The sequence below is a fragment of the Vipera berus genome (genome assembly GCF_964194415.1).
Source record: "Vipera berus genome assembly, chromosome: 3".
NCBI classification, from domain to species: domain Eukaryota; kingdom Metazoa; phylum Chordata; class Lepidosauria; order Squamata; family Viperidae; genus Vipera; species Vipera berus.
In genome coordinates this window covers 34,596,275-34,618,279 of record NC_138204.1, presented here as the reverse complement: position 1 = coordinate 34,618,279, position 22,005 = coordinate 34,596,275, and the positions used below count along the sequence as shown (strand labels likewise).

The window sequence follows — 22,005 nt, the reverse complement described above, 5'->3', positions numbered from 1 at the left end:
GCAGTATTGGGGTATATAATTATCAACAAAATATGTCATTGCATTAAATCATTAGGAAATAATATTTTCCTTAATAGACGGTCACTAATTAATCTGGCATTAGATATCCAGTGTGACATGATCTTTATTTCTACAATTGAAACAAAAGGAAAATGGCACTGGAACTCTAGAAAATCTGCCTCTGTTGGATCACGTTGTGTCATTTGTATGTCAGGGATGGGAAACATTCAAATGATTAGAACACAATTTGGCCAAAATACTGTATTTCATTTCCTTTTCAGATTTAAAAGGTTGGAAGTGGTATGGAATGCAATTTGTGTGTGTATATGTGTTTATGTGTTAAGGATGGGGATGGAAGCAGTTTTACTTTCAGAGGTTTCCTGATCATATTCCCATCCTTAAACTCTTAAAAATAGTGATTTGGAACAAGTTGTATAGGTTAGGTGGGCATGAAAAGCCTCCTATTTTTCCTTCATTTAGGAAGGAAGAAACAAAAAAAACCCCATCTGCCTTTGAAATTTAACTAGATTTTATCAATGTGTTAATGGGCTGTATGAGGCTTGTATGTTAGAGATTGCTAACCCATGATATGTCTGTTCAAAAAATGATTTTTTAAAACAATGTATCAGATTACCGTATATTAATAGAAATTATACATGTTAAAAATTGTATCTAAGAAACCAGGATGAATGACAACTACTGATGATAGTGGTTCATAGACTGCAGTTCTTAGTACCTGAGAATGTTCATATCAAATATAATAGTCTGTGTAAATCTGTTTTACGTTAACCAGGAAGCTGATGGCTATAAGAGAATAGTTTCACCGCTCTTTTATGTAAGAGATTCAATACATAATAATAAATTATGGATATATGTCTGGTTCTCATGAGGCAGATAATGAATCAGTTCAGTTAGAACTCTTTAGCTTGGCTATATGATTTTCATTGTGCAAAAAATGCATACATGTATGAAGATAGATTTGAACCATACAAGCCCCCATCTATAATTTCAAATAATGGAGGCTAGAAATACAGTAAATTTGTTATTTAGAAGAGCTAGATTACAGGTAATTACAAAGGAAAGTTTTATTCTTTTCTTTGCCCATTTGGGCATAAATATACTATTAAAATGGATAAACAGCATAGAAATAGGGTGTATTCCTTGAAAATATGTCAGGGAAACCATAATTTAGCTATGTTATGTGTATATGTATAATATCTTGTAGAGTTCACTCGAGAGGTAACAGACACACAGATGCCCCTTGTTGCTCCAGTTATTCTTCCAGAGATGTACAAGATTTTTACAATGGCTGAGGTATGGATGAAAATTGTTTTCTTCTATGTCATAGGAATAACATAAAATGTTAACATGTCTACATTTACTGTATTTTTAGTGATACGTCCTTTGAGAGTTCTTCTTGTCCTATTCAGATCCAAAAACAGAATATCTCCAGTAAGCATGAAAGGAAAAGGGCTGTGGGTAGACATTATTGACCAGACTTCACTAACCATTCCAACAAACATTTGTTGATACTGTTCTGAGGATGATACAGTTTAATCCAATTTATACTGTAAAAAAGAAGAAATGCGTGGATTACTGAAACAATTTTTCCTTCTGTTTCCAACAACAAAATGGGTTGATAGAGGCTTCTGTGCTAAGGTCCAAGCAGTAGGAAATCTATATGTGCATAGCCGTAGACTATGATGAAATCCAGTGAGTTCAGTTATTCTTGATCTTGGGTAAATATGCTTGGGATACAGGTAGTCCTCAGCTTGTGACCACAGTTAAATCCAAAATTTCTGTTGCTAAGCAAAACATTTATTGAGTTTTGCCCCATGTTATGACCTGTCTTGCCCCGTTTGTTAAGTGAATCACTGCGGTTACGTTAGTAATACAGATGTTAAGTGAACATGGATTCCCCATTAACTTTGCTTATCAGAAGGTCGCAAAAGGGGATCACATGACCTTGGAACACTGCAACCCTCATAAATATGAGTCAGTTGCCAAGGACCTGAATTTTGATCATGTGACTGTGGAGATGCTTCGGTGGTCATGTGAAAAATGGTCATAAGTCACTTTAAATGGTCACTAAATGAACTGTTGTAAGTTGAGGACTGCTTGTATTTCACTTTCTTATTCTTCTCTATGTATAAATGGTGATTAGAGAGCATCACTATCCATGGAGACTCTACTAATTACATTTAGGAGGATTTTCTTGAATGCTCATTCACATGAGGAATTTTCATGGATATCCTGATTAAGGTTTTGAGAGAAAATCTCTCAGAACTTTAAAGCACACAGTAGAATCCACCTGCCTTTGTCACAAATCATTTAGTAGATCCCTTTCTTTTGTGTGGGAAAAAGGTGCAGGAACCAAGTTATAGGATAACATATATATGTTATATGATGCATAAGACTAATTTGCCACAGAAAGCCACAAACGTTTTCTTTTTTGTAAAATCAGGATACCAATTCTGAAATAATTTAACATCTCTGATTAACTTAATAAATCAAATCTTTTCAACTGAGGGTGTTATATCATTTGGTGGTTTTTATGAAAATAAAAAGTTATATTTAAATCTAACAAAATTAGGTTCTGAACAGATTTTTTTTTAAAGCAAACTGTTTTTGTTAGAAAACATTCTGATAGGTATTTAAGGGATTACATGGTTGTAAAAGGGAATATTAAGTAACAGTAAATATTGGGAACACAATTCCTATGAATACCCAGGCTTTTTCACTTTTTTTTTTCCACTTGTTACTTTTTTATTCTTAGGTGTATGGTATACGTACAAGATCACGTGCTGTAGAAATCTTCACCACTTGTGCACAGATGATTTGCAATATGGAAGAGTTGGAAAAGGTAAATTATTAATTTCCTTATATGTAACATTGTGATACCATAAAAACTGGTAACATGATCAAGAGTGCCTGTAAGTGTTATGATTGAAAAATATTTATATCTTAATCACTAAGTCACTCAGATTCCTCTGTTTTGTATAAATCAGCTTTGGTAAAATATATTTATGAAACAGTCAACCAAAGAAAACTTTTAGCTTAGGTACTAGCAGTTTTTATTGATGTTAAGTGGTGTTTCTTTTAATTTACCATTAAGTTTAGTCTAGTGGTTAAGGAACCAGGTTACAAGTCAGGAGACTGTGAGTTCTAGTCTCACCTTAGATATGAAAGCCAATCATTGGGCAGTCACTCTTTCAGCCCAGCTCATCTCACAGGATTGCTGTTGTGGGGAAAATAGGAGGAGGGAGTATTGTGCCTGTACACTGCCTTGAGTTAATTTATAAAAATAATAAAATATAAAATATATAAACTATAACAATAATAGAAGTGGGACATAACTAAATATACATATAAAACAAACTTCTCAGTTGTAATTTCTAAGATAGGCAACTATATTCTGGGTTTTCATTCTGAAACCTATTTATTAAACTGTTTACAAATGTATAAACTGATGCACAATGTAAAACAACATAAAACACAACAATATAAAATTCCAAACAAATCATTACACTAATGTAAACTTGAGATTAAAAGTCTGGGATTACTATTGCCAGATTTACTTGAATACAGTTGCCAGGTATTTCGGCGTGGTTTAAGTAAGTGATCTGAACTCTATTTGAAATTCTTGTATTTATTTAATTCGTTAGCCACCTGATTCTGATAGAATCTGGATAGAGTACAAAGCTAGAAAAAACACAAAATAAAATAAAAAGCCAAGAGATAACCCAGACTGAATAATATTGTAGAGAACAAAAATGGGCCCTAAACGAACCATAATACACCAGCTCCAGGCTTGGAACCAAACTCATGTTTTCAAAGCTTTCTGGAACTTTAGGAGAGAGAGTGTAGTCCTTATCTCTGGGGGATACTGTTCCAGAGGGGGACCACAACAGAAAAGACACACTTTATCTGTCCCATAAGATTACATGTTTAATAGAGAGGACATAGAGGGCACCCCCTCTGCTGGAATTACAGAGCACGAGCATATACGATTAGAGACAAGAGGTCCCTCAAGGTATCTACAATCTCATCTTATTATCTATTCTAGAGATTTCGGGTACTCAGTTTCTTCTAAAAAAACAAGTTCAGTAAAGGTTTAATTAAAAGCTATTTGAGTCAGTGTTCTTTATTTTAAACATGTATGTTTTTCTTTGGACTGATAAGATTTTTGTGCTCTGGGAATTATTTTTGTTTAGTAGCATTTGTTGAATAATGAGAGCATCCAGTTTATGTAGATGTAAGGCCTTTGCAAGAACCATTTCTCCTGGTTTCTTAATATTTTATCAGCATAATTCTGATTTCACAGAGCGACTTTCCAAAATCTTGTTTAGTCCCTAATAGTTATTAGTTGGAGGCTTTGAGTTTATGTAAGATACTTGAATGTCAAGTAAGGGAAACTTATGGGATAATGTGTGACTTTGAAAATCATAATAATTATATTCAATTATATTTTCCTATAGTAGAGATATAAAAATGGAATTAATAAATATTGAATCTTCCCTTTTCATTTTTGAACTAATTATACTTTTTTTTTGAAAGGGAGCAGCCAAAGTTCTGATTTTCCCTGTGGTGCAGCAGTTTACTGAAGCCTTTGTTCAGGCCTTGCAAATGCCCGATGGCCCTACATCAGATAGTGGACTTAAAATGGAAGTTTTAAAGGCAAGTACAATATCTGATTGTATATGAGTTTGAGGTTGCCATGAGCAACATAAATGAGGATTTTGCATATTCTTGTCAGTGTAATTTCAGATGTAACAGCAACATTGGGTTTTATATAATATAATATGAACAAAGAATAATAGGAATTAATAACACAGAGATACCATTGATTTGAAACAAAAAAAATCACTATAAGAAAAATTAGAGGAAAACGTTTCGTAGCATGAAAATATTTCTTTTGGGATGAAACATGAATATCTTATCATAAAATAATATTACTGGCAAATGAATTAAATAAATCTGGGCATACAGTCTAGACCAGGGGTCCCCAACCTTGGCCATTTTATGACTTGTGGACTTCAACTCCCAGAATTCCTCAGCCAGCCATGCTCTAGCCCAGGGGTCAGCAACCTGAAACAGTGAAAGAGCCACTTGGAACCGGTTCCCTCACAAAAGGAAAAACTGGGAGCCACAAAAAATGTGTGCACATGCGTGTACATGCGCGCATGCGCAGAACAGGGTTTGACTGAAGAGTGGAGCCAAGGCGAGATATGCACGTACCCTGCATATTTGAATTGATTGGTTGAACTTTTTTAGTCCCACTTTTTTTTGGGGGGGACTGCACATGGCAGAGGACTGGGAGCCGCAGGAGACGGCTGAAAGAGCCACATGCGGCTCTGGAGCCGCGGGTTGCAGACCTGTGCTCTAGTCTAACCCTGTGCTCAGGCTGGTTGAGGAATTCTGGGAGTTGAAGTCCACAAGTCATAAAGTAGCCAAGGTTGGGGACTTCTGGTCTAGACTATTTATTGTACAATAAACATAAAAGCATAAGAACATATCATGTCAATCTAGATGATTCTATATTCTAAAAGTCCCCTTGTGTATTGAGAATTGTTAATGCATAAAATTGTTAGAGATTTTATGGAGACTCTTCAGTAAGTTTCTCAAGAATTAATAAACCTAACAACTTAGTTGTGCACAGAGCATCCACAGCATTCTATATTAGATCAAAATGACAAGTACATGGTGGTAACATGATGCAAATCCTGACCTTATGCACTTGCATCCTTATATCTGATGTAAATAAGTAACTTAAGGTAGTCATCATTTGCCTTCACCCCAATGTGGTCACTTACTACTTGTAATATAACATGCCTATGAATATGTGTATCTATATTCATTTATTTAACAGAGGTTGGTTATTAGTAATGTGCAAAATACTTTGAATTTGTAACACTCTTGGTTGGTTTTCAAATTCAAAACAAGTTGCTGTGATCATTCCTGAAGTGTGCTTAGTTTTGCATACATCCAATGGCTACTATATGGCAGAGGACTTTTCTGGAAAAGAAGAAATATAAATACAGTGGCAGAGTGGTGCTTAAAGAAAAATGGTAATATTATATATGGAAGCATTTTATTCATTCTAACACTGTTTTTCTTCTTCCAGGCAGTGACAGCTTTAGTAAAAAACTACCCAAGACACATGATATCTTCTATGCAACAGATTCTTCCTATTGTTTGGAATACACTTACAGAAAGTGCAGCCTTATACCCTTTTTGCTTTGGTTTGCAATAAGCACGAATTTCTTTAAAAAGAAATTAGAAGTGGGGAGGAGAGAAAAGTTGAGAGATACTGATTTACAAAAAATATTTCAGCAATATAGTTTAGAGATTATAAATTGGGTATGTCTAGTTTAATGAAGAGAAGGACTAGGAGTGACATGATAGCAGTGTTCCAATATCTCAGGGGTTGCCACAAAAGAAGAGGTAGTCAAGCTATTCTCCAAATACCTGAAGACAAAACAAGAAGCAATGGATGGAAACTAACCAAAGAGAGAAGCAAACTGACAGTTAGAACAATTAATCAGTGGAACAACCTGCCTCTAGAAGAGGCTGGACAATTGGACTGGACTGGACAACCATTTGTTTGAAATGGTATGGGATTTCCTACCTGAGCAGGGGGTTGGACTAGATGACCTCCAAGGTCTCTTCCAACTTTGATTATGATGATTATGATTATTATTATATCCCTTGTGACTTAGTGAATGCTGCTTTTCATGGAAGGCTGCTGTTAGCCTTCCATGTTGATAGTTACTAATAGTTGATAATATCTATAAAAGTTGATAGATACCAAATTTCATAGCCTGGGTCTCATCAGGTAATATTTCATAATAGAAAGAACCTGAAACATACCTCTGCTGTAACTGATGAGACTGAAAGATGTAATCAAGGAGAAGGTTGAGAGAGTTGAGTTGAAGCTGAAGGCTGATATTTTTTGATAGCTTAAATGAATACATGGTATATTTTTGCTGGAAAGTAAAATATGATTAGGTTGATATTACTACTTTTAGACTCTATTGCACTATTGATATATTTAGATCTTTTTAATAATGGTTTGTACATAGAATATTTTGCACATTTTCTAATGTTGATAGTCTCATTTATAATGTATAATGTTTCAGAATGATTTGCTGATAAAAATAAATACTTAGGAGAGGGCAATTTTTTTCCTGTTAGTTCAGTTGATATTCTTTTTATTGAACCTTTTTTAATAAATGAAAGTTTGAATTGTTCACTATCTGGTTCTCTTTCATAACAGATGAAATAATTGCATTGCAATCTAATTGTATGGTAGCTATATTTATTTTCCTTAATTTACTCAATTACCTATGTGAGAACAGAAGTAAATTATACAGAAGAAGTGGAAGATCCAGTGGATTCTGATGGTAGGAAAACTCTTTATTAGAGATGTAATGAAAATGAATATTTTAAAATATACTCCTTGTAAAGAAAGAATAGCAGACTTTAATCGATGCTTTGAGTGGTCATACAGAGAATAAATTGGCTATAGATATTTTGAATGTCAAATGGTTTCTGATGTAACAAATTTAGATTGCTTTAATAATTTTTCTTACATATATTTTGGGATATTTTTAATATTTTAAATGTGAGTAAAACACTAATGAAAAATTAGTTAAGCTATTGGCAATAGTATCAAATTTGAATTATGTAAAATATAATTGTCAGATACTGAAGTAATGTTGAAAGATCTTTAATTTTTTTCATATAATTTTTAAAATTTAGGTGAAGTTTTGGGCTTTGAAAACCTAGTTTTCAGCATATTCGAGTTTGTTCATGCTCTATTAGAAAACCACAAGTTTAAAAGCACAGTGAAGAAAGCATTGCCTGAATTGATATATTACATCATTCTCTATATGCAGATAACAGAAGAACAGGTAAGCACATTTTTCATATTTTATATTGTAGAAAATTGGAGAGATGAAGGGAACGTTTAATGCAAAAATGGGCATGATAAAGGACCAAAATGGCAGGGACCTAACAGAGGCAGAAGAGATGAAGAAGAGGTGGCAAAATTACACAGAAGAACTATACAAGAATGAGCTTAACGTCCCTGATAATCACAATGAGGTGGTCACTGACCTCAAGCCAGACATCCTAGAATGTGAAGTGAAGTGGGCCTTAGAAAAGCTGAGCAACAACAAAGTTAGTGGAGGTGACAGTATTCCAGCTGAGCTATTCAAAATCTTAAAAGACGATGCAGTAAAAGTGCTACACTCAATTTGCCAGCAAATTTGGAAAACTCAACAGTGGCCACAGGATTGGAAAAGATCAGTTTACATTCCAATTCCAAAGAAAGGCAGTGCCAAAGAATGTTCAAACTATCGCACCATTGCACTCATTTCTCATGCTAGTAAAGTTATGCTTAAAATCCTACAAGCTAGACTCCAGCAGTATGTGGATCGAGAACTACCAGAAGTACAGGCAGGATTTCGAAGAGGCAGAGGAACTAGAGATCAAATTGCCAACATACGCTGGATCATGGAGAAAGCTAGAGAGTTCCAGAAAAACATCTACTTCTGCTTCATTGACTATGCTAAAGCCTTTGATTGTGTGGATCATAACAAACTGTGACAAGTTCTTAAAGAGATGGGCGTACCAGACCATCTTATTTGTCTCTTGAGAAACCTATATGGGCTGCCAGAAAGAGGAGGGACTCAAGCTATTCTCCAAAGCGCCTGAAGGCAGGACAATTTAATTTAATTTAATTTAATTTATTAATATTTCTATACCGCCCTTCTCCCGAAGGACTCAGGGTGGTGAACAGGGCAAAAATAAAAAACAGAATTACAAAAGTTAAAAAATAATTAAATACATGCCCACTAAAAAAACAATTAATACATAGTAAAGAACCCCGATAAAATACAATAAAAACCCCACCAATCCCCCATCAGGCCAGGCCGGCTTGTTCGAACAAATATGTTTTTAGATCGCGGCGAAAGGAGCGAAGATCGGGCGCCATCCGGAGCTCAACCGGTAACTGATTCCATAGTACCGGGGCGCCCACAGAGAAGGATCTCCCCCTGGGGGCCAGCAATCGACATTCTCTGACCGGTGGCACCCTGAGGAGGCCCTCTCTGTGGGAACGCACAGGGCGGAGGGAAGTTGATGCCGGCAGCAGGTGTTCCCTAAGGTACTCCGGACCCCTGCCATGTAGGGCTTTGAACACCATTACTAGTACCTTGAATCTCACCTGGAAGACAACTGGTAACCAATGCAGCTCACGGAGCAGAGGTGTAACATGGGAGTATCGGGAGACTCCCAACACGACTCTCGCGGCTGCATTCTGTACCAGTTGGAGCCTCCGGGTGGTCCTCAAGGGAAGCCCCGTGTAGAGAGCGTTGCAGTAGTCTAGACGAGAGGTCACAAGCGCTTAGATAGGGCCGCAACTGGCGCACCAGGCGAACCTGGGCGAAAGCCCCCCTAGTCACAGCCACTATGTGATCTTCCAAGGTGAGCCGTGAATCTAGGAGGACTCCCAAGTTGCGAGCCCTATCTACGGGGGGTAATAGTTCACAAGAAGCAACGGATGGAAACTAACCAAAGAGAGAAGCAACCTAGAACTAAGGAGAAACTTCCTGATAGTTAAAACAACCAGTGGAACAACCTGCCTCCAGAAGTTGTGAATGCTCCAACACTGAAAGTTTTTAAGAAGAGACTGGACAGCCATTTGTCTGAAATGGTATAAAGTCTCCTGCCTGAGCAGGGGGTTGGACTAGATGACCTCAGAGGTACCTTCCAACTTGTTTTTATTGTTGTTGAGATGATTGGGGCATGGTATAGCTTGGTTGTTCTGGGAGGAGTTTGAGCCTATAGGTTTTGAAGTGAATAGGTTCCCTGGGGCTGTGAGTACACCCACCTATCTACCAGATCCATTTCCTTCTGACATCCTCTCCAAGAGCAATAGGTAAGATAAAATACAAATAGAAACTAAGCTAAGAAAATTTAAAACAAGAATTGGAGAAAGGAAGAAAAAAAGTATGTTTTCTGACTTTTCACTGTAAAAAAGTTACAATTGCAACCTTTTGCTTTACATTTCTAAATGATTTCAAGCCATTTCTATAACTACAAAGTCAATCTAGTTGTGAAAACCTAAAATCACTGTTTCATTTTTTTCAGTTTGGTATTCCAGAATGCAATAAACCAGACAATCTATAAATTAGAGGAACAACAAATAATACAAATAATAACAATCGCAAGTGGAATACTTACAAAAATGTTTAATAAAACTATCACTATTGTAGTTTTATGTTATAACTCTGGACTCCATTTGGTCTTATTACAAGGATATCAAATTATATAATCTATGACCAAAAATAATTTTTAAAAATTAAATCAGTGAAGTGCCTGGAAGGTACAAATATTGTTCTGACAAACATTTCGTCTAACAGTTGGTAGCAGCTTTTCCCATAGTGGCTGACATTGGGTGAGATTAATGTTTCAGCCAGGGAACTATTTTGTTATACCTTCCTTTTTCAACTGAAGTTCTTGGGGTCTGTTATGATTATAATCTTCAGAATTAGATGGTACCAAACCCACCATTCATGCTGATTAGGAAGTGTGGAAGTTGCATCCATTTGGTAGGCTAGGAAAAGATTGATAGACTATATTCTTTCATCATGCATCTTTTCTGAAAGGTAATACTTCATATTTGTTGTAGTTCATAAAATATTTTTTCATTGATATGATTAAGGGATAAAACTGAATCCTTCTAATATAAGCACTCTTTGGTTAACAATTGAATTTCCATCATTAAGCAGTGCAGCATCATTTCACTGTTGCTTAGCAACAGCAATCCTGGCAGTCCCTGTTGCCATCATTAACCGAATCACACCTGGTTGTCAAGCAGAGACATACCCTGATCAAAGCCATGGGGGTGAGCTGTGAACTGCCCATATTTTGATTTCATGACCATAGGGCATTGCAATAACTGTAACTTCAGGAACCCCATGTAACTACCATTCATTCAGCACTGCTGTAACTTTGAATGATTATTAATGGTCATTAACTGAGGACTACCTATATGTGGTAGTTTAATTATGTGTAATCTTGTGTAAGCAAAGGTATTTATAAATTATTGAACTGCTATGATTGCTTTCCAGATAAAAGTCTGGACTGCTAATCCGCAACAATTTGTTGAGGATGAAGATGATGATACATTTTCCTATACAGTTAGAATTGCTGCACAGGACTTGCTGCTGGTAAGAGAGAATTTACAATGTTTTGAAAAATATAAACCAAGAGTGGGGAATTTATGGTTCTTCAGATGTTGAAATATGTTTCAAATATGTCATTTGACCAATGACAATGATGGCCTGTGCTGATAAGAAGTTGGAACCAGTAATAAGTGGAGAACTGTAGGTGTTTTTTTTGATCTACACAATAGTGGCAAATGGGAAATGTTTTTAATAAGTAATATATTGTATGTGACTTGACTCTGAATGCTTGCTGCCTGAGAATGTGTGACTTGTATGCTGTTTTATAAGAGCTACTCTGCTCTCATGTTTTAAGTTGAAAGTAGAACGAAGCAATTAATGGATAGTTTAAAAGACATAAATGTTATGAAGGACAGAAAGCCCGCTTAATAATAGAACTATGTTTATTTAGCATTTATTCTTTTTTAAAATGTGTTCCTCACTGTTTTGAAAATAAGATACACACAAATAGTATTAGATTGCTTTCAAACTCTTCTGCTGTTTCATATGTTGAGCTCCATTCTATTCCCATTCTTGGCATCACTGTAGTTCATGTGAATATCTAAAATATTTCAAAATGCTAGGAAAAGGACAATTTTGTTGGTATTTTTTCTTAACTAGATTGTTTTGAAGCTATTCGCTATAACTGCTAACTTCATTATCAACAAAGAATAGTGATATGAAGGTTCCCTTTACCTTTTCTAGAAAATGTGAGCTATTGTCATACTTCTGTATAGGCGGTGGCAGCTGATTTCCAGAATGAAAGTGCAACAGCTTTGGCTGCTGCAGCTACAAGACACTTGCAGGAAGCAGAGCAAGCCAAAAACACTGGTGCTGAACATTGGTAAGAAAGCAGTTTCTACAGCTGACAGTATCAGAATATTTAATCCATAATGAAAACAAACTAGTACTATATGCACCTTATAATCAAGTTAGAAATGAAAAATCTAGAATTAGAGTAGCTGCCATCTTGTTGATCGTTATGAGTGATTCTGAGACACTAATAAATAAGCTATTTGCAAGGCAGAATAAATGTTAGTTTTCTAGGTACTATTTGCTTAAATTACAGGAAAGTAAAAATCACCTGATTTATTATCATTTTTCATATTCATCAGAAGCTAACTTTTCTTCCGTAGAAGAAGGGCATTGGCAATAGGAGATCGTATAAATGCTGCTGGAGGATAATGATAATAATGTTGGTGATACAAGATTCCATAAAACTCAGCTCTGATATTTGTTTAACAAAATAATTATACAGGTTTTGTTACATAACAGTCAGCAAAAAATGCAATTATAAATAAGGTTGGTCATTGATTAACTGTCAGTTTGCAACCTATTTTGATAACGGCTATGCTGTCAGTTTCTATGAAATCAAGATTTATTTATTTTTTGCTTTGTTTTTCCTACAAAATAGTGAATTCTGTAAGCAGTGGCTGTTGTAATATCCACTTACTGATTCGCTCTGCAGGAGTAACAGAAACATAAATCTATGCTATAGATCTCATTTAGTTAAAGACTTATATTCTCAATTGTCTACCCTTTCCCTTAGTTCTCTTAGTTATGTGCTAGATTTGAAAGCATGCATATCAGAACAGAAAAATGGGATTTAAGATGAAAATGGAAATGAACCTTTATGATCATCATAATGATCCACACCATATGGTAAAATCCACCAAATCTATGGCATATTTGTTATATTTACTGTTCCTAAAATAATCACAGGATATGATACCGTATGTACATACAGTATATAAGATATAGAACATGTAAAGTTTGACCAAGAGTCAGTACTTGTCTTATTGCCCCAGATAATAACTGGTGTTTCCCTGGTTCAGTGCCATTGAGAATAATTACAAAGAATATTATACGTTAGTTTCTTTAAATAAGAAGTTACTTTCAATAAATATTTTTGTTTCAAATTTCTATACATAAATATTCTAGCTATATTCCACTATTGATCAGATAAGCCAAAATACTTTTAAATCTTAAAGCATTTGATGGTGGCTACCAACTTGGCTGGTTTCAGAAAAGAGTTGGACTAATTCAGGGAAGTTATGGGGTCAATGGATATTAGTCTTGATAGCAGTTTGATGGCCTTCTGGGTAACTACTGTCTTCTTTATGCAGTTGGCTGGCCAATATGACTAGATGAGCCAGAGATCCAATTCAGTATGACACTGCTTATATTTTTATTTCTTGTTAATTTAATTAAAGTTACTACTAGAGAAGATTACCACTGATACATGAAGATAAATAGTAAAACCAATTCATATGAAAATAGTATTTATACTAATCCAATATACAAATTACCTGTTATAGAGTTAAGTTACCCTTATTAAACTACACCTCTAACAAACCATATCTCAAATATTCATCAGAATTGTTAAATAATATAATGAGCTATATAATAGCTCATATTTGGAAATAAAATTGTACAACCACAGTATTATTTGTGTTATGTATGGTAACCCAACTATTTTCTTAGTTTCCTTTTGCTTTTTTAGTTATCAAGTTAGAAAATTTAATATTAGAAAATTTAAGTTATTTATTCCTTGCAGGTGGAAGATACATGAAGCTTGCATGCTGGCTCTGGGCTCCGTCAAGTCTCTTATCACAGACTGTGTAAAAAATGGAAGGATACATTTTGATATGCATGGATTTCTAACCAATGTTCTTCTTGCGGATCTCAATTTGTCAGGTACTTATGGTTGCCTAAAAATAATAAAAAATAGAAATTCACAAATCTTTTCAAAGTAATGTATAGATTTTGGATAAATTTTATGAGAATACTTGTGGTTATGGACAAAATATTTGGCATTTAGTAGGTGTGAGTACTTTTATATAGAAACATGATAAGATTAATTCAGAAACATTCTTCCAGACATAAAATCAGATTTACAATTATTTAACAAAAATTTCAAAGCAGAAAAGGAAGTCATTTCAACTCTGGTCTGCAAATAGAAGCTTGTTTTGATTCATTCAAAGCCCTGGGAACATTACAAATGTCTTCCCTTTGTGAACAATCAAAAAGTAAGGAATACTAACACATTCTTGGTAACACAGTGGTATCTTGTCCTTTCTTTTATATCCATAGAATAAAAATGATCATGTACATTCATTAATTTGCTGCAAGCTGCACTTGGAGAATTAAAGAAGTAAGCTGTATTACAATGTAAATCAGGTTTGCACACTTCATAGCACTAGGCTACAATACCTGCCACGTTTATGGGTAAAAAGATAACTTCTTTTTTACTGTCTCCAAATATGTAAATGTCTCACTAATATATATAGGGCCTGTTATCGAATGATAGTTTGAGAGAGGACTACAATGGCAATAACATTTTGGTTTTTTTCCTTATAGTTTCGCCTTTCCTTCTTGGTCGTGCTCTGTGGGCAGCCAGTCGGTTCACAGTTGCAATGTCTCCAGAGCTCATCCAGCAATTTCTACAAGCAACAGTCAGTGGCCTTCATGAAACGCAACCTCCTTCTGTACGAATTTCTGCAGTAAGAGCTATATGGGGGTATGTAGTGCAAGACCTGTATTAGTTGATCAGTAGCATAATACCATAATTTAATTTTGAGAATGTATAATACTTAGAATGGTGGAGACATTGAACATATGATTGTAAGAAATGTGACAATTATAATATTATAATTTTTCTTCTTAAAATATTTTTTTCCTAGCTACTGTGACCAACTGAAGATTTCTGAAAGCACCCATGTCCTACAGCCTTTTCTTCCTAGTATCCTTGATGGATTAATCCATTTGGCAGCTCAGTTTAGTTCAGAGGTTCTCAATCTTGTGATGGAAACTCTTTGCATTGTCTGCACAGTAGATCCAGCTTTTACAGCAAGTGTGGAGAACAAGATTTGTCCCTTCACCATTGCAATATTTCTGAAATATAGTAATGGTATGTGCTCAGACGTGCTCTTGATTATGATTACAGATGATTATATTCGAAGAATGCTGCTGATTTCAAATATTTTTAAAGAAAGAAATTAGACAGATATTGGTTTTTTTCAGTATTTTATTAAAAGGTCATAAGGATATCTGTCTTGGTTAAAAAAAAGCTTATCAGAAATATTATGAAGCTGATTTATAGAAGATAGCTGCTTTTTCTTATGCTTGTTTCATACTGTGACAAGTAGCATTTTAGCACTCAGAAAACTGTTCAAATGGTGAGCAGAGCCAGTTTCAGAACACCCATTTATTAGAAGGAAAACTGATAAACTGCTCGTTTCTTGGTGCCCAGGATGCCCTCTATTTTTTATCTTTGCATTTTTTCTGAATACTATTTGAACAAAACAGTTGGCTGAAACCACCCAGCAGTGTAATATTCTAAGAACACAAATGAGTTGTGTGTTGGCCAGAATACTTGTTAGTAGATAGGATGATGCTAGAGACTACTTTTTCTTAGTATAACATGATGATTTTACTGAGCTATTTCTTTTTAGTAATTGAGATTATTTCTTTATTTAGATCCAGTTGTTGCTTCTCTTGCCCAGGATATTTTTAAGGAACTAGCACAAATAGAAGCCTGTCAGGATGCAATGCAAATGAGATTAATTCCAACTCTTGTCAGTATCATGCAAGCTCCTGTTGATAAAATTCCAGCAGGGCTTTGTGCAGTAAGTATACAGACATTTTTCTCAAAATATAAAAAACATTTATATAGCCTGACTACTGATTTAAAAAAATAAATATTTGTTCTTAAATTCCTAATGAAAAATACATTAAAGCTGAGATCCTGCACAAGGCCGAACAATATAAGTATTAAAGAAGCTTATATATTCCAGAAGTCTAAAATGAAATTCTAATTAAAGCAATTAATATAATCTAGTATAATGCTTAAATTAATGGCAAAAAAGACAGTCAAGGAATAATTTGGCATTCCATAGTTACAATTAGCAATTTACAGGCTAACATAGTTTTAAGTAATTTCTTGGAAACTTAATATATTAATTTAAATAAAAGATGACAAGTGAATTCAAAGTAAAGGAACAAAAGTGCAGAAAATTTAAAAAGTTATTCAGTTTAATGAAATTTTCCATTTTAGCTGTAGATGTGGAAAGCAGAAAAAAATATTTAGTTACTTTAAAATATTTATATAGCCACTTGTCTTATAACTCTGGGCAGCTCCCAAAATAAAAATAGAGACTCAGTATTCCACAAGATTTCTCATTGAGGCAAGTGAGCAAGACATTCAGAGAAAAGCTGAAAACAATATGAATCTTCTTACCAACCAAATAGTAGGAAGGTGGTAGAAGTGTCATCTTGAACAAGTTGCTTCTAAGTTGCTTGCTCATTAGTTTTAATTACTGTTGAATAAACTAATTGTACTATTGTACCATATCATCTCCTCCCCACACCAGCTCCTTAGTTCCTACCTCGGATTTCTTTTCTTTTTCAGACTTCAATAGATATATTAACAACTGTTGTAAGAAATACTAAACTACCCCTTTCGGACCTCTTAATTTTTCAAGCTTTTCCAGCGGTGGCTCAGTGTAGCCTGCACACAGATGACAATGCTACCATGCAGGTAATGTTTTGTGGGTGGCTGTTCATACTGATTAACATGGAGGGATTAGTTGACTTCAAATGGCAATTGATTCCATTAATGAAATTTAAATGGCTTTTTAATTTTTATTATTATATTATTTAGACACAAAGCAAACTTTCACAACTGAAATTTAGTTTTTTCTAAATTTTGCTAATAGCAAAAAAAAAATTACAATAATAGCATAGGTATCTATGCAATGGGACTGACAAAAAAGGCAATGAGCATTGCAACAGCACAGCACAAGCCTCAGCCTATTGTACTTGCATCTTGACGTTGGATGCAAATATGTAAATTATGGTGTGCATTATCATGTCTTAATGTAGTTTTCATTATTTCTCATTCTTACAACACTTAGGAATGTTACCAAATTTTACCTGTTTTGCTCTTTCTTTTTTGGTAATTGGTTTGCTACAGTATCTGCCTGACTAGATATAAGAAAGTGGAAAATTGAAGGTTGATATATGGCTGAGAAATGCTGTTTGTAGACAGGCTATTTAATTTCAGATATACTTTGATATACTTTGAACAAAATTAATAATAAACCTTTATTGTCAAAGTACAACATGTGTACATTGAGATTAGCTGAGCCTGCCCCCGTGCTCTCTCCCCCCAACACACAGTGACAACAAACCCTCCATCCTACCACACCATGTGAACCAACTACACCACACACCGGCCTCCCAAGTCAATTCTGCATAAGTTCACAGAGATTATATCCCATTTAAAAGCCTAACAGCCCACGGATAAAAGCTATTTTTCAGCCTGTTGGTACGGCTAGCTATACTCCTATATCTCCTACCGGATGGTAGGAGAGTAAAGACATACCGTCCAGGGTGTGAGTCATCCCTGAGAATCTTCCTCACTCTTCCAAGGCAACGAGCCCTGGCGATGTCATCCAGTGGTGTCAGGGGACAGCCCACAATGTCTTGTGCTGTGCTCACTACCCTCTGTAATACTTTCCTGTCCGCGGCTGTCAGACCAGCATACCAAACCACAATACCATACGAGAGGACGCTCTCTATAGTAGACCGGTAAAAGAGGGTCATTAGCCGTTGTTCTACCCTGTTCTTCCGCAAGACCCTAAGAAAGTGAAGCCTCTGTTGGGCCTTTCTAGCCACCTGGGTTGTGTTAACTTTCCAGGTCAGATCTTCACAGAGGTAGATTCCCAGAAATTTAAATTTACTTTCACTAATCTTACAGCAAGGAAAAATAATTCTTGTTTGAGCAAAAAAAATGATTGATCAAATGTGTTTCTTTAAATGCAACAAGCATTCTAGAAAACATAAATTCTGGCTTTATTTCTTTATGTACCTGTTTCTACAATGCCTGCACTTAAATATAACTAATGTCTATGAATAACGTTTTCTAAATGATGCCTTTGGTCCAACCGTTTGGATCATCATAGGAGTTAATTTCATCCTCTAGATGTTTAGATTGGGAGTCTAAACATTGTAATTTTCCAAGAATTGTGCCAAATAAGGATTATTTTCTCTCAGGCTTAGTATCCTAGATCTTTACAGGGGTTTGTGAAAAAGCGAAGCAGAGTAAAGTCATCTGAAAAGATTTCTTGTGCTTTTTTTCCCTTTGATCACCAGTTATTATTTCATCCTTTGGGGTAAGAAGATGTTTTATTATAACATCTGAATTCTTTCCAGAATGAAATATGTGCTTTATTATTATTGTTTATTCAGAATGGTGGTGAGTGTTTACGTGCATACATCTCAGTCGCTCTGGAACAAATTGCACAGTGGCATGATGAGCAAGGCCACAATGGACTGTGGTATGTGATGCAGGTGGTGAGTCAACTTCTGGATCCACGCATCTCAGAATTCACAGCTGCCTTCGTAGGCAGGCTAGTTTCTACATTAATTTCCAAAGTTGGGAGCGAATTGGGAGAAAATCTGGATCAGATTCTCAGAGCAATTCTTAGTAAAATGCAGCAAGCAGAAACACTCACTGTAATGCAGGTAAGGACATTCTAAAGCAGATGAAAACAATTGGAATATTTAATGATAATTATCAAAATAATTGTATGCACATGCTCTACATATAAAATTGATATGCTATAGATATTTTATTCATGAGATTATTTCTTAGAAATTATCCAAAAATAAGAAAATAAATAGAACTTATAATTATTTACTTTTAATTCCTTTTGCAGTCTTTGATCATGGTATTTGCTCATCTAGTTCATTCTCAGCTGGAACCACTACTAGAATTTCTTTGTAGTTTACCTGGACCAACAGGCAAGCCTGCTTTGGAATTTGTAATGTCAGAATGGATGAGTCGACAACATTTGTTCTATGGACAGTATGAAGGGAAAGTCAGGTAGGGTTTTCTGTCATTGCAGTCTATATTTCTATAGATTGGAGCAAGTATATAATTGTTTTTTAAAGAACATAAGAAGTAAGTGTAAGAAGTAATGCATTTTATCTTAATTTTATTATAATGAACTGTTTAAGGCAAATTGACCTTATATGTAATTTACAGTCCTTTATATACTGTACAAGGATTTGTACCTTGTTTAGAATACAAACATCTCTTATATAAAGGAGTGGGAATATACCCATCTACAGTTGCAGAGGGCTGCATTTTGATAAGCATTCAGCCCACCCATTCAAAAAGAAAGTAGAAGTGTTGTCCTGTGTTGGCTAGTAAACTTGGTAGTAGGGATTTCAAATTGGGTGGGAAAGGAAGAAACACTCGGGGTTATGGAAAAGCATATTTGAGAGAAAAGCCAAGAGATACTCAGAGAACAACACACATACAGTCATATGGACAAAGTCTTAAAGTCTTGCCTAAACTTTGTTTTTAAAATGCAGTAAAATAAATAAATAAATAAAAATTATTAAAATAGTTATATAGGCTTTCATGATATACGTCCTATTAAATATTTGGTTATACATCCAAATAAAATGTGTAAGTCTTCTCTTATGCTTTTACATATATGTCTTGTAGGTAGGATAGTTCTAAGAATGAAATATATTATTTTTAAAAATTTCAGTTCTGTAGCTCTATGTAAGTTACTCCAGTATGGTATCAATACAGATGACAAGCGCCTCCAAGATATCAGGGTAAAAGGGGAAGAAATATTTAATATGGAAGAAGGTATACGTACACGATCAAAGGCAGCCAAAAGTGAGTATTTGTATCTGAATCAACAGGATGTATCCTTAAAAGTAATTTTAATCTTTTGTTACCTTTATTAAACAATTAGCATCAGGTCCACTTTGTAACTGGTACCAAAAATAATTTTTTCATGATAAATTCATCTGTTGGAATTTTGGATATAGATAAGAAGACAGTTTTCAGTGAAAATTGGGATCTTCTATTCATTGTTCTTTAAAATTTGCATACAAACTGCACTTTCCAATAAACAAATATTTATAAACAAATATTTTAAATATATTATTAACAAATATTTATAAAAGCTAATAATGAGATTTTTAATTTTATAAGAATAAATAATTCTGAACACTTAGAAATAGGTTCAAATTTCATGAAAAGCAATGTAACTTTTTGACAGGAAAAAAAATATTTTGCCATGTGTGTTACTATTTTTCTGAACCAACTAAACTATTGTGTACTGAATACCTTATACAAAATATTTTTTTAAAAAAAATTATGCCCTGCTATGTTCTGAAATATGTAGCCTGCAAAAGGTTAACTTAAGAGACAAATGGTTAAAGAGTGATATTGACAATGTTTGTTCAGACACAGTAAATATTAACTTTTAATAACAGATATAACAATGAGTGTAGAAAGAATCTGCATAAATAGATAATCCTTATTTATCAACTATCTCATATGGCAACCATTTGCAGTTTTCCCAGTGATAAAAAATTAACTGCATGGCCATCCTCGCATTTACAGACTTTGCAGATCTGTAAACCAAAGGAAAGCTGAAGTACCGTATATACTTGAGTATAAGCCGACTCGAGTATAAGCCGAGACCCCCAATTTCACCCCCAAAAACTGGAAAAAGTTGGTGACTTGAGTATAAGCCGATCCGCCGTTCTGCAAGCCTCCGCCGCCGGCTGCTTCGTTCCGCAGCGGAAAGAAGCAGGCAGGCTGCTTCGTTCCGCAGTGGAAAGAAGCAGCCTGCTTCGTTCAGGCTGCTTCGTTCCACAGCGGAAAGAAGCAGGCAGGCAGGGGGCGGAGGAACGGAGACCCGGCGACGTTTGGGGAGGTTTGGGCGCCTCTCCAAATATCCCCAAACGTCGCCGGGTCTCCGTTCCTCTGTGCCCTGCCTGCCTGCTTCTTTCCACAGCAGAAAGAAGCAGGGAGGCAGGGGGCGGAGGAACGGAGACCCGGCGACGTTTGGGGAGGTTTGGGCGCCTCTCCAAATATCCCCAAACGTCGCCGGGTCTCCGTTCCTCTGTGCCCTGCCTGCCTGCTTCTTTCCACAGCGGAAAGAAGCAGGGAGGCAGGGGGCGGAGGAACGGAGACCCGGCGACGTTTGGGGAGGTTTGGGCGCCTCTCCAAATATCCCCAAACGTCGCCGGGTCTCCGTTCCTCTGTGCCCTGCCTGCCTGCTTCTTTCCACAGCAGAAAGAAGCAGGGAGGCAGGGGGCGGAGGAACGGAGACCCGGCGACGTTTGGGGAGGTTTGGGCGCCTCTCCAAATATCCCCAAACGTCGCCGGGTCTCCGTTCCTCTGTGCCCTGCCTGCCTGCTTCTTTCCACAGCGGAAAGAAGCAGGGAGGCAGGGGGCGGAGGAACGGAGACCCGGCGACGTTTGGGGAGGTTTGGGCGCCTCTCCAAATATCCCCAAACGTCGCCGGGTCTCCGTTCCTCTGTGCCCTGCCTGCCTGCTTCTTTCCACAGCAGAAAGAAGCAGGGAGGCAGGGGGCGGAGGAACGGAGACCCGGCGACGTTTGGGGAGGTTTGGGCGCCTCTCCAAATATCCCCAAACGTCGCCGGGTCTCTGTTCCTCTGTGCCCTGCCTGCCTGCTTCTTTCCACAGCAGAAAGAAGCAGGGAGGCAGGGAGGCAGGGGGCGGAGGAACGGAGACCCGGCGACGTTTGGGGAGGTTTGGGCGCCTCTCCAAATATCCCCAAACGTCGCCGGGTCTCCGTTCCTCTGTGCCCTGCCTGCCTGCTTCTTTCCACAGCAGAAAGAAGCAGGGAGGCAGGGGGCGGAGGAACGGAGACCCGGCGACGTTTGGGGAGGTTTGGGCGCCTCTCCAAATATCCCCAAACGTCGCCGGGTCTCC

General features: G+C 36.3%; 1 protein-coding gene across 2 annotated transcripts in view; it reads left to right on the top strand.

Moving 5' to 3' along the window:
* IPO9 (importin 9) overlaps window positions 1-22,005 on the top strand; it is a 40,876-nt gene that overhangs the window by 6,088 nt on the left and 12,783 nt on the right. For both annotated transcript variants that reach the window (XR_014025998.1, XM_081324308.1), the window contains exons 5-20: window positions 1,226-1,314; window positions 2,777-2,863; window positions 4,558-4,681; window positions 6,129-6,225; window positions 7,345-7,403; window positions 7,762-7,913; window positions 11,139-11,237; window positions 11,969-12,075; window positions 13,789-13,928; window positions 14,592-14,751; window positions 14,915-15,141; window positions 15,711-15,859; window positions 16,642-16,770; window positions 18,483-18,758; window positions 18,953-19,119; window positions 19,796-19,929. Coding sequence is in view for 1 of the 2 variants with exons in the window: in XM_081324308.1 (XP_081180434.1) it covers window positions 1,226-1,314; window positions 2,777-2,863; window positions 4,558-4,681; window positions 6,129-6,225; window positions 7,345-7,403; window positions 7,762-7,913; window positions 11,139-11,237; window positions 11,969-12,075; window positions 13,789-13,928; window positions 14,592-14,751; window positions 14,915-15,141; window positions 15,711-15,859; window positions 16,642-16,770; window positions 18,483-18,758; window positions 18,953-19,119; window positions 19,796-19,929 (2,196 nt within the window). In the remaining variant the exon portion in view is untranslated. The remainder of the gene's footprint in view (window positions 1-1,225; window positions 1,315-2,776; window positions 2,864-4,557; window positions 4,682-6,128; window positions 6,226-7,344; window positions 7,404-7,761; window positions 7,914-11,138; window positions 11,238-11,968; window positions 12,076-13,788; window positions 13,929-14,591; window positions 14,752-14,914; window positions 15,142-15,710; window positions 15,860-16,641; window positions 16,771-18,482; window positions 18,759-18,952; window positions 19,120-19,795; window positions 19,930-22,005) is intronic.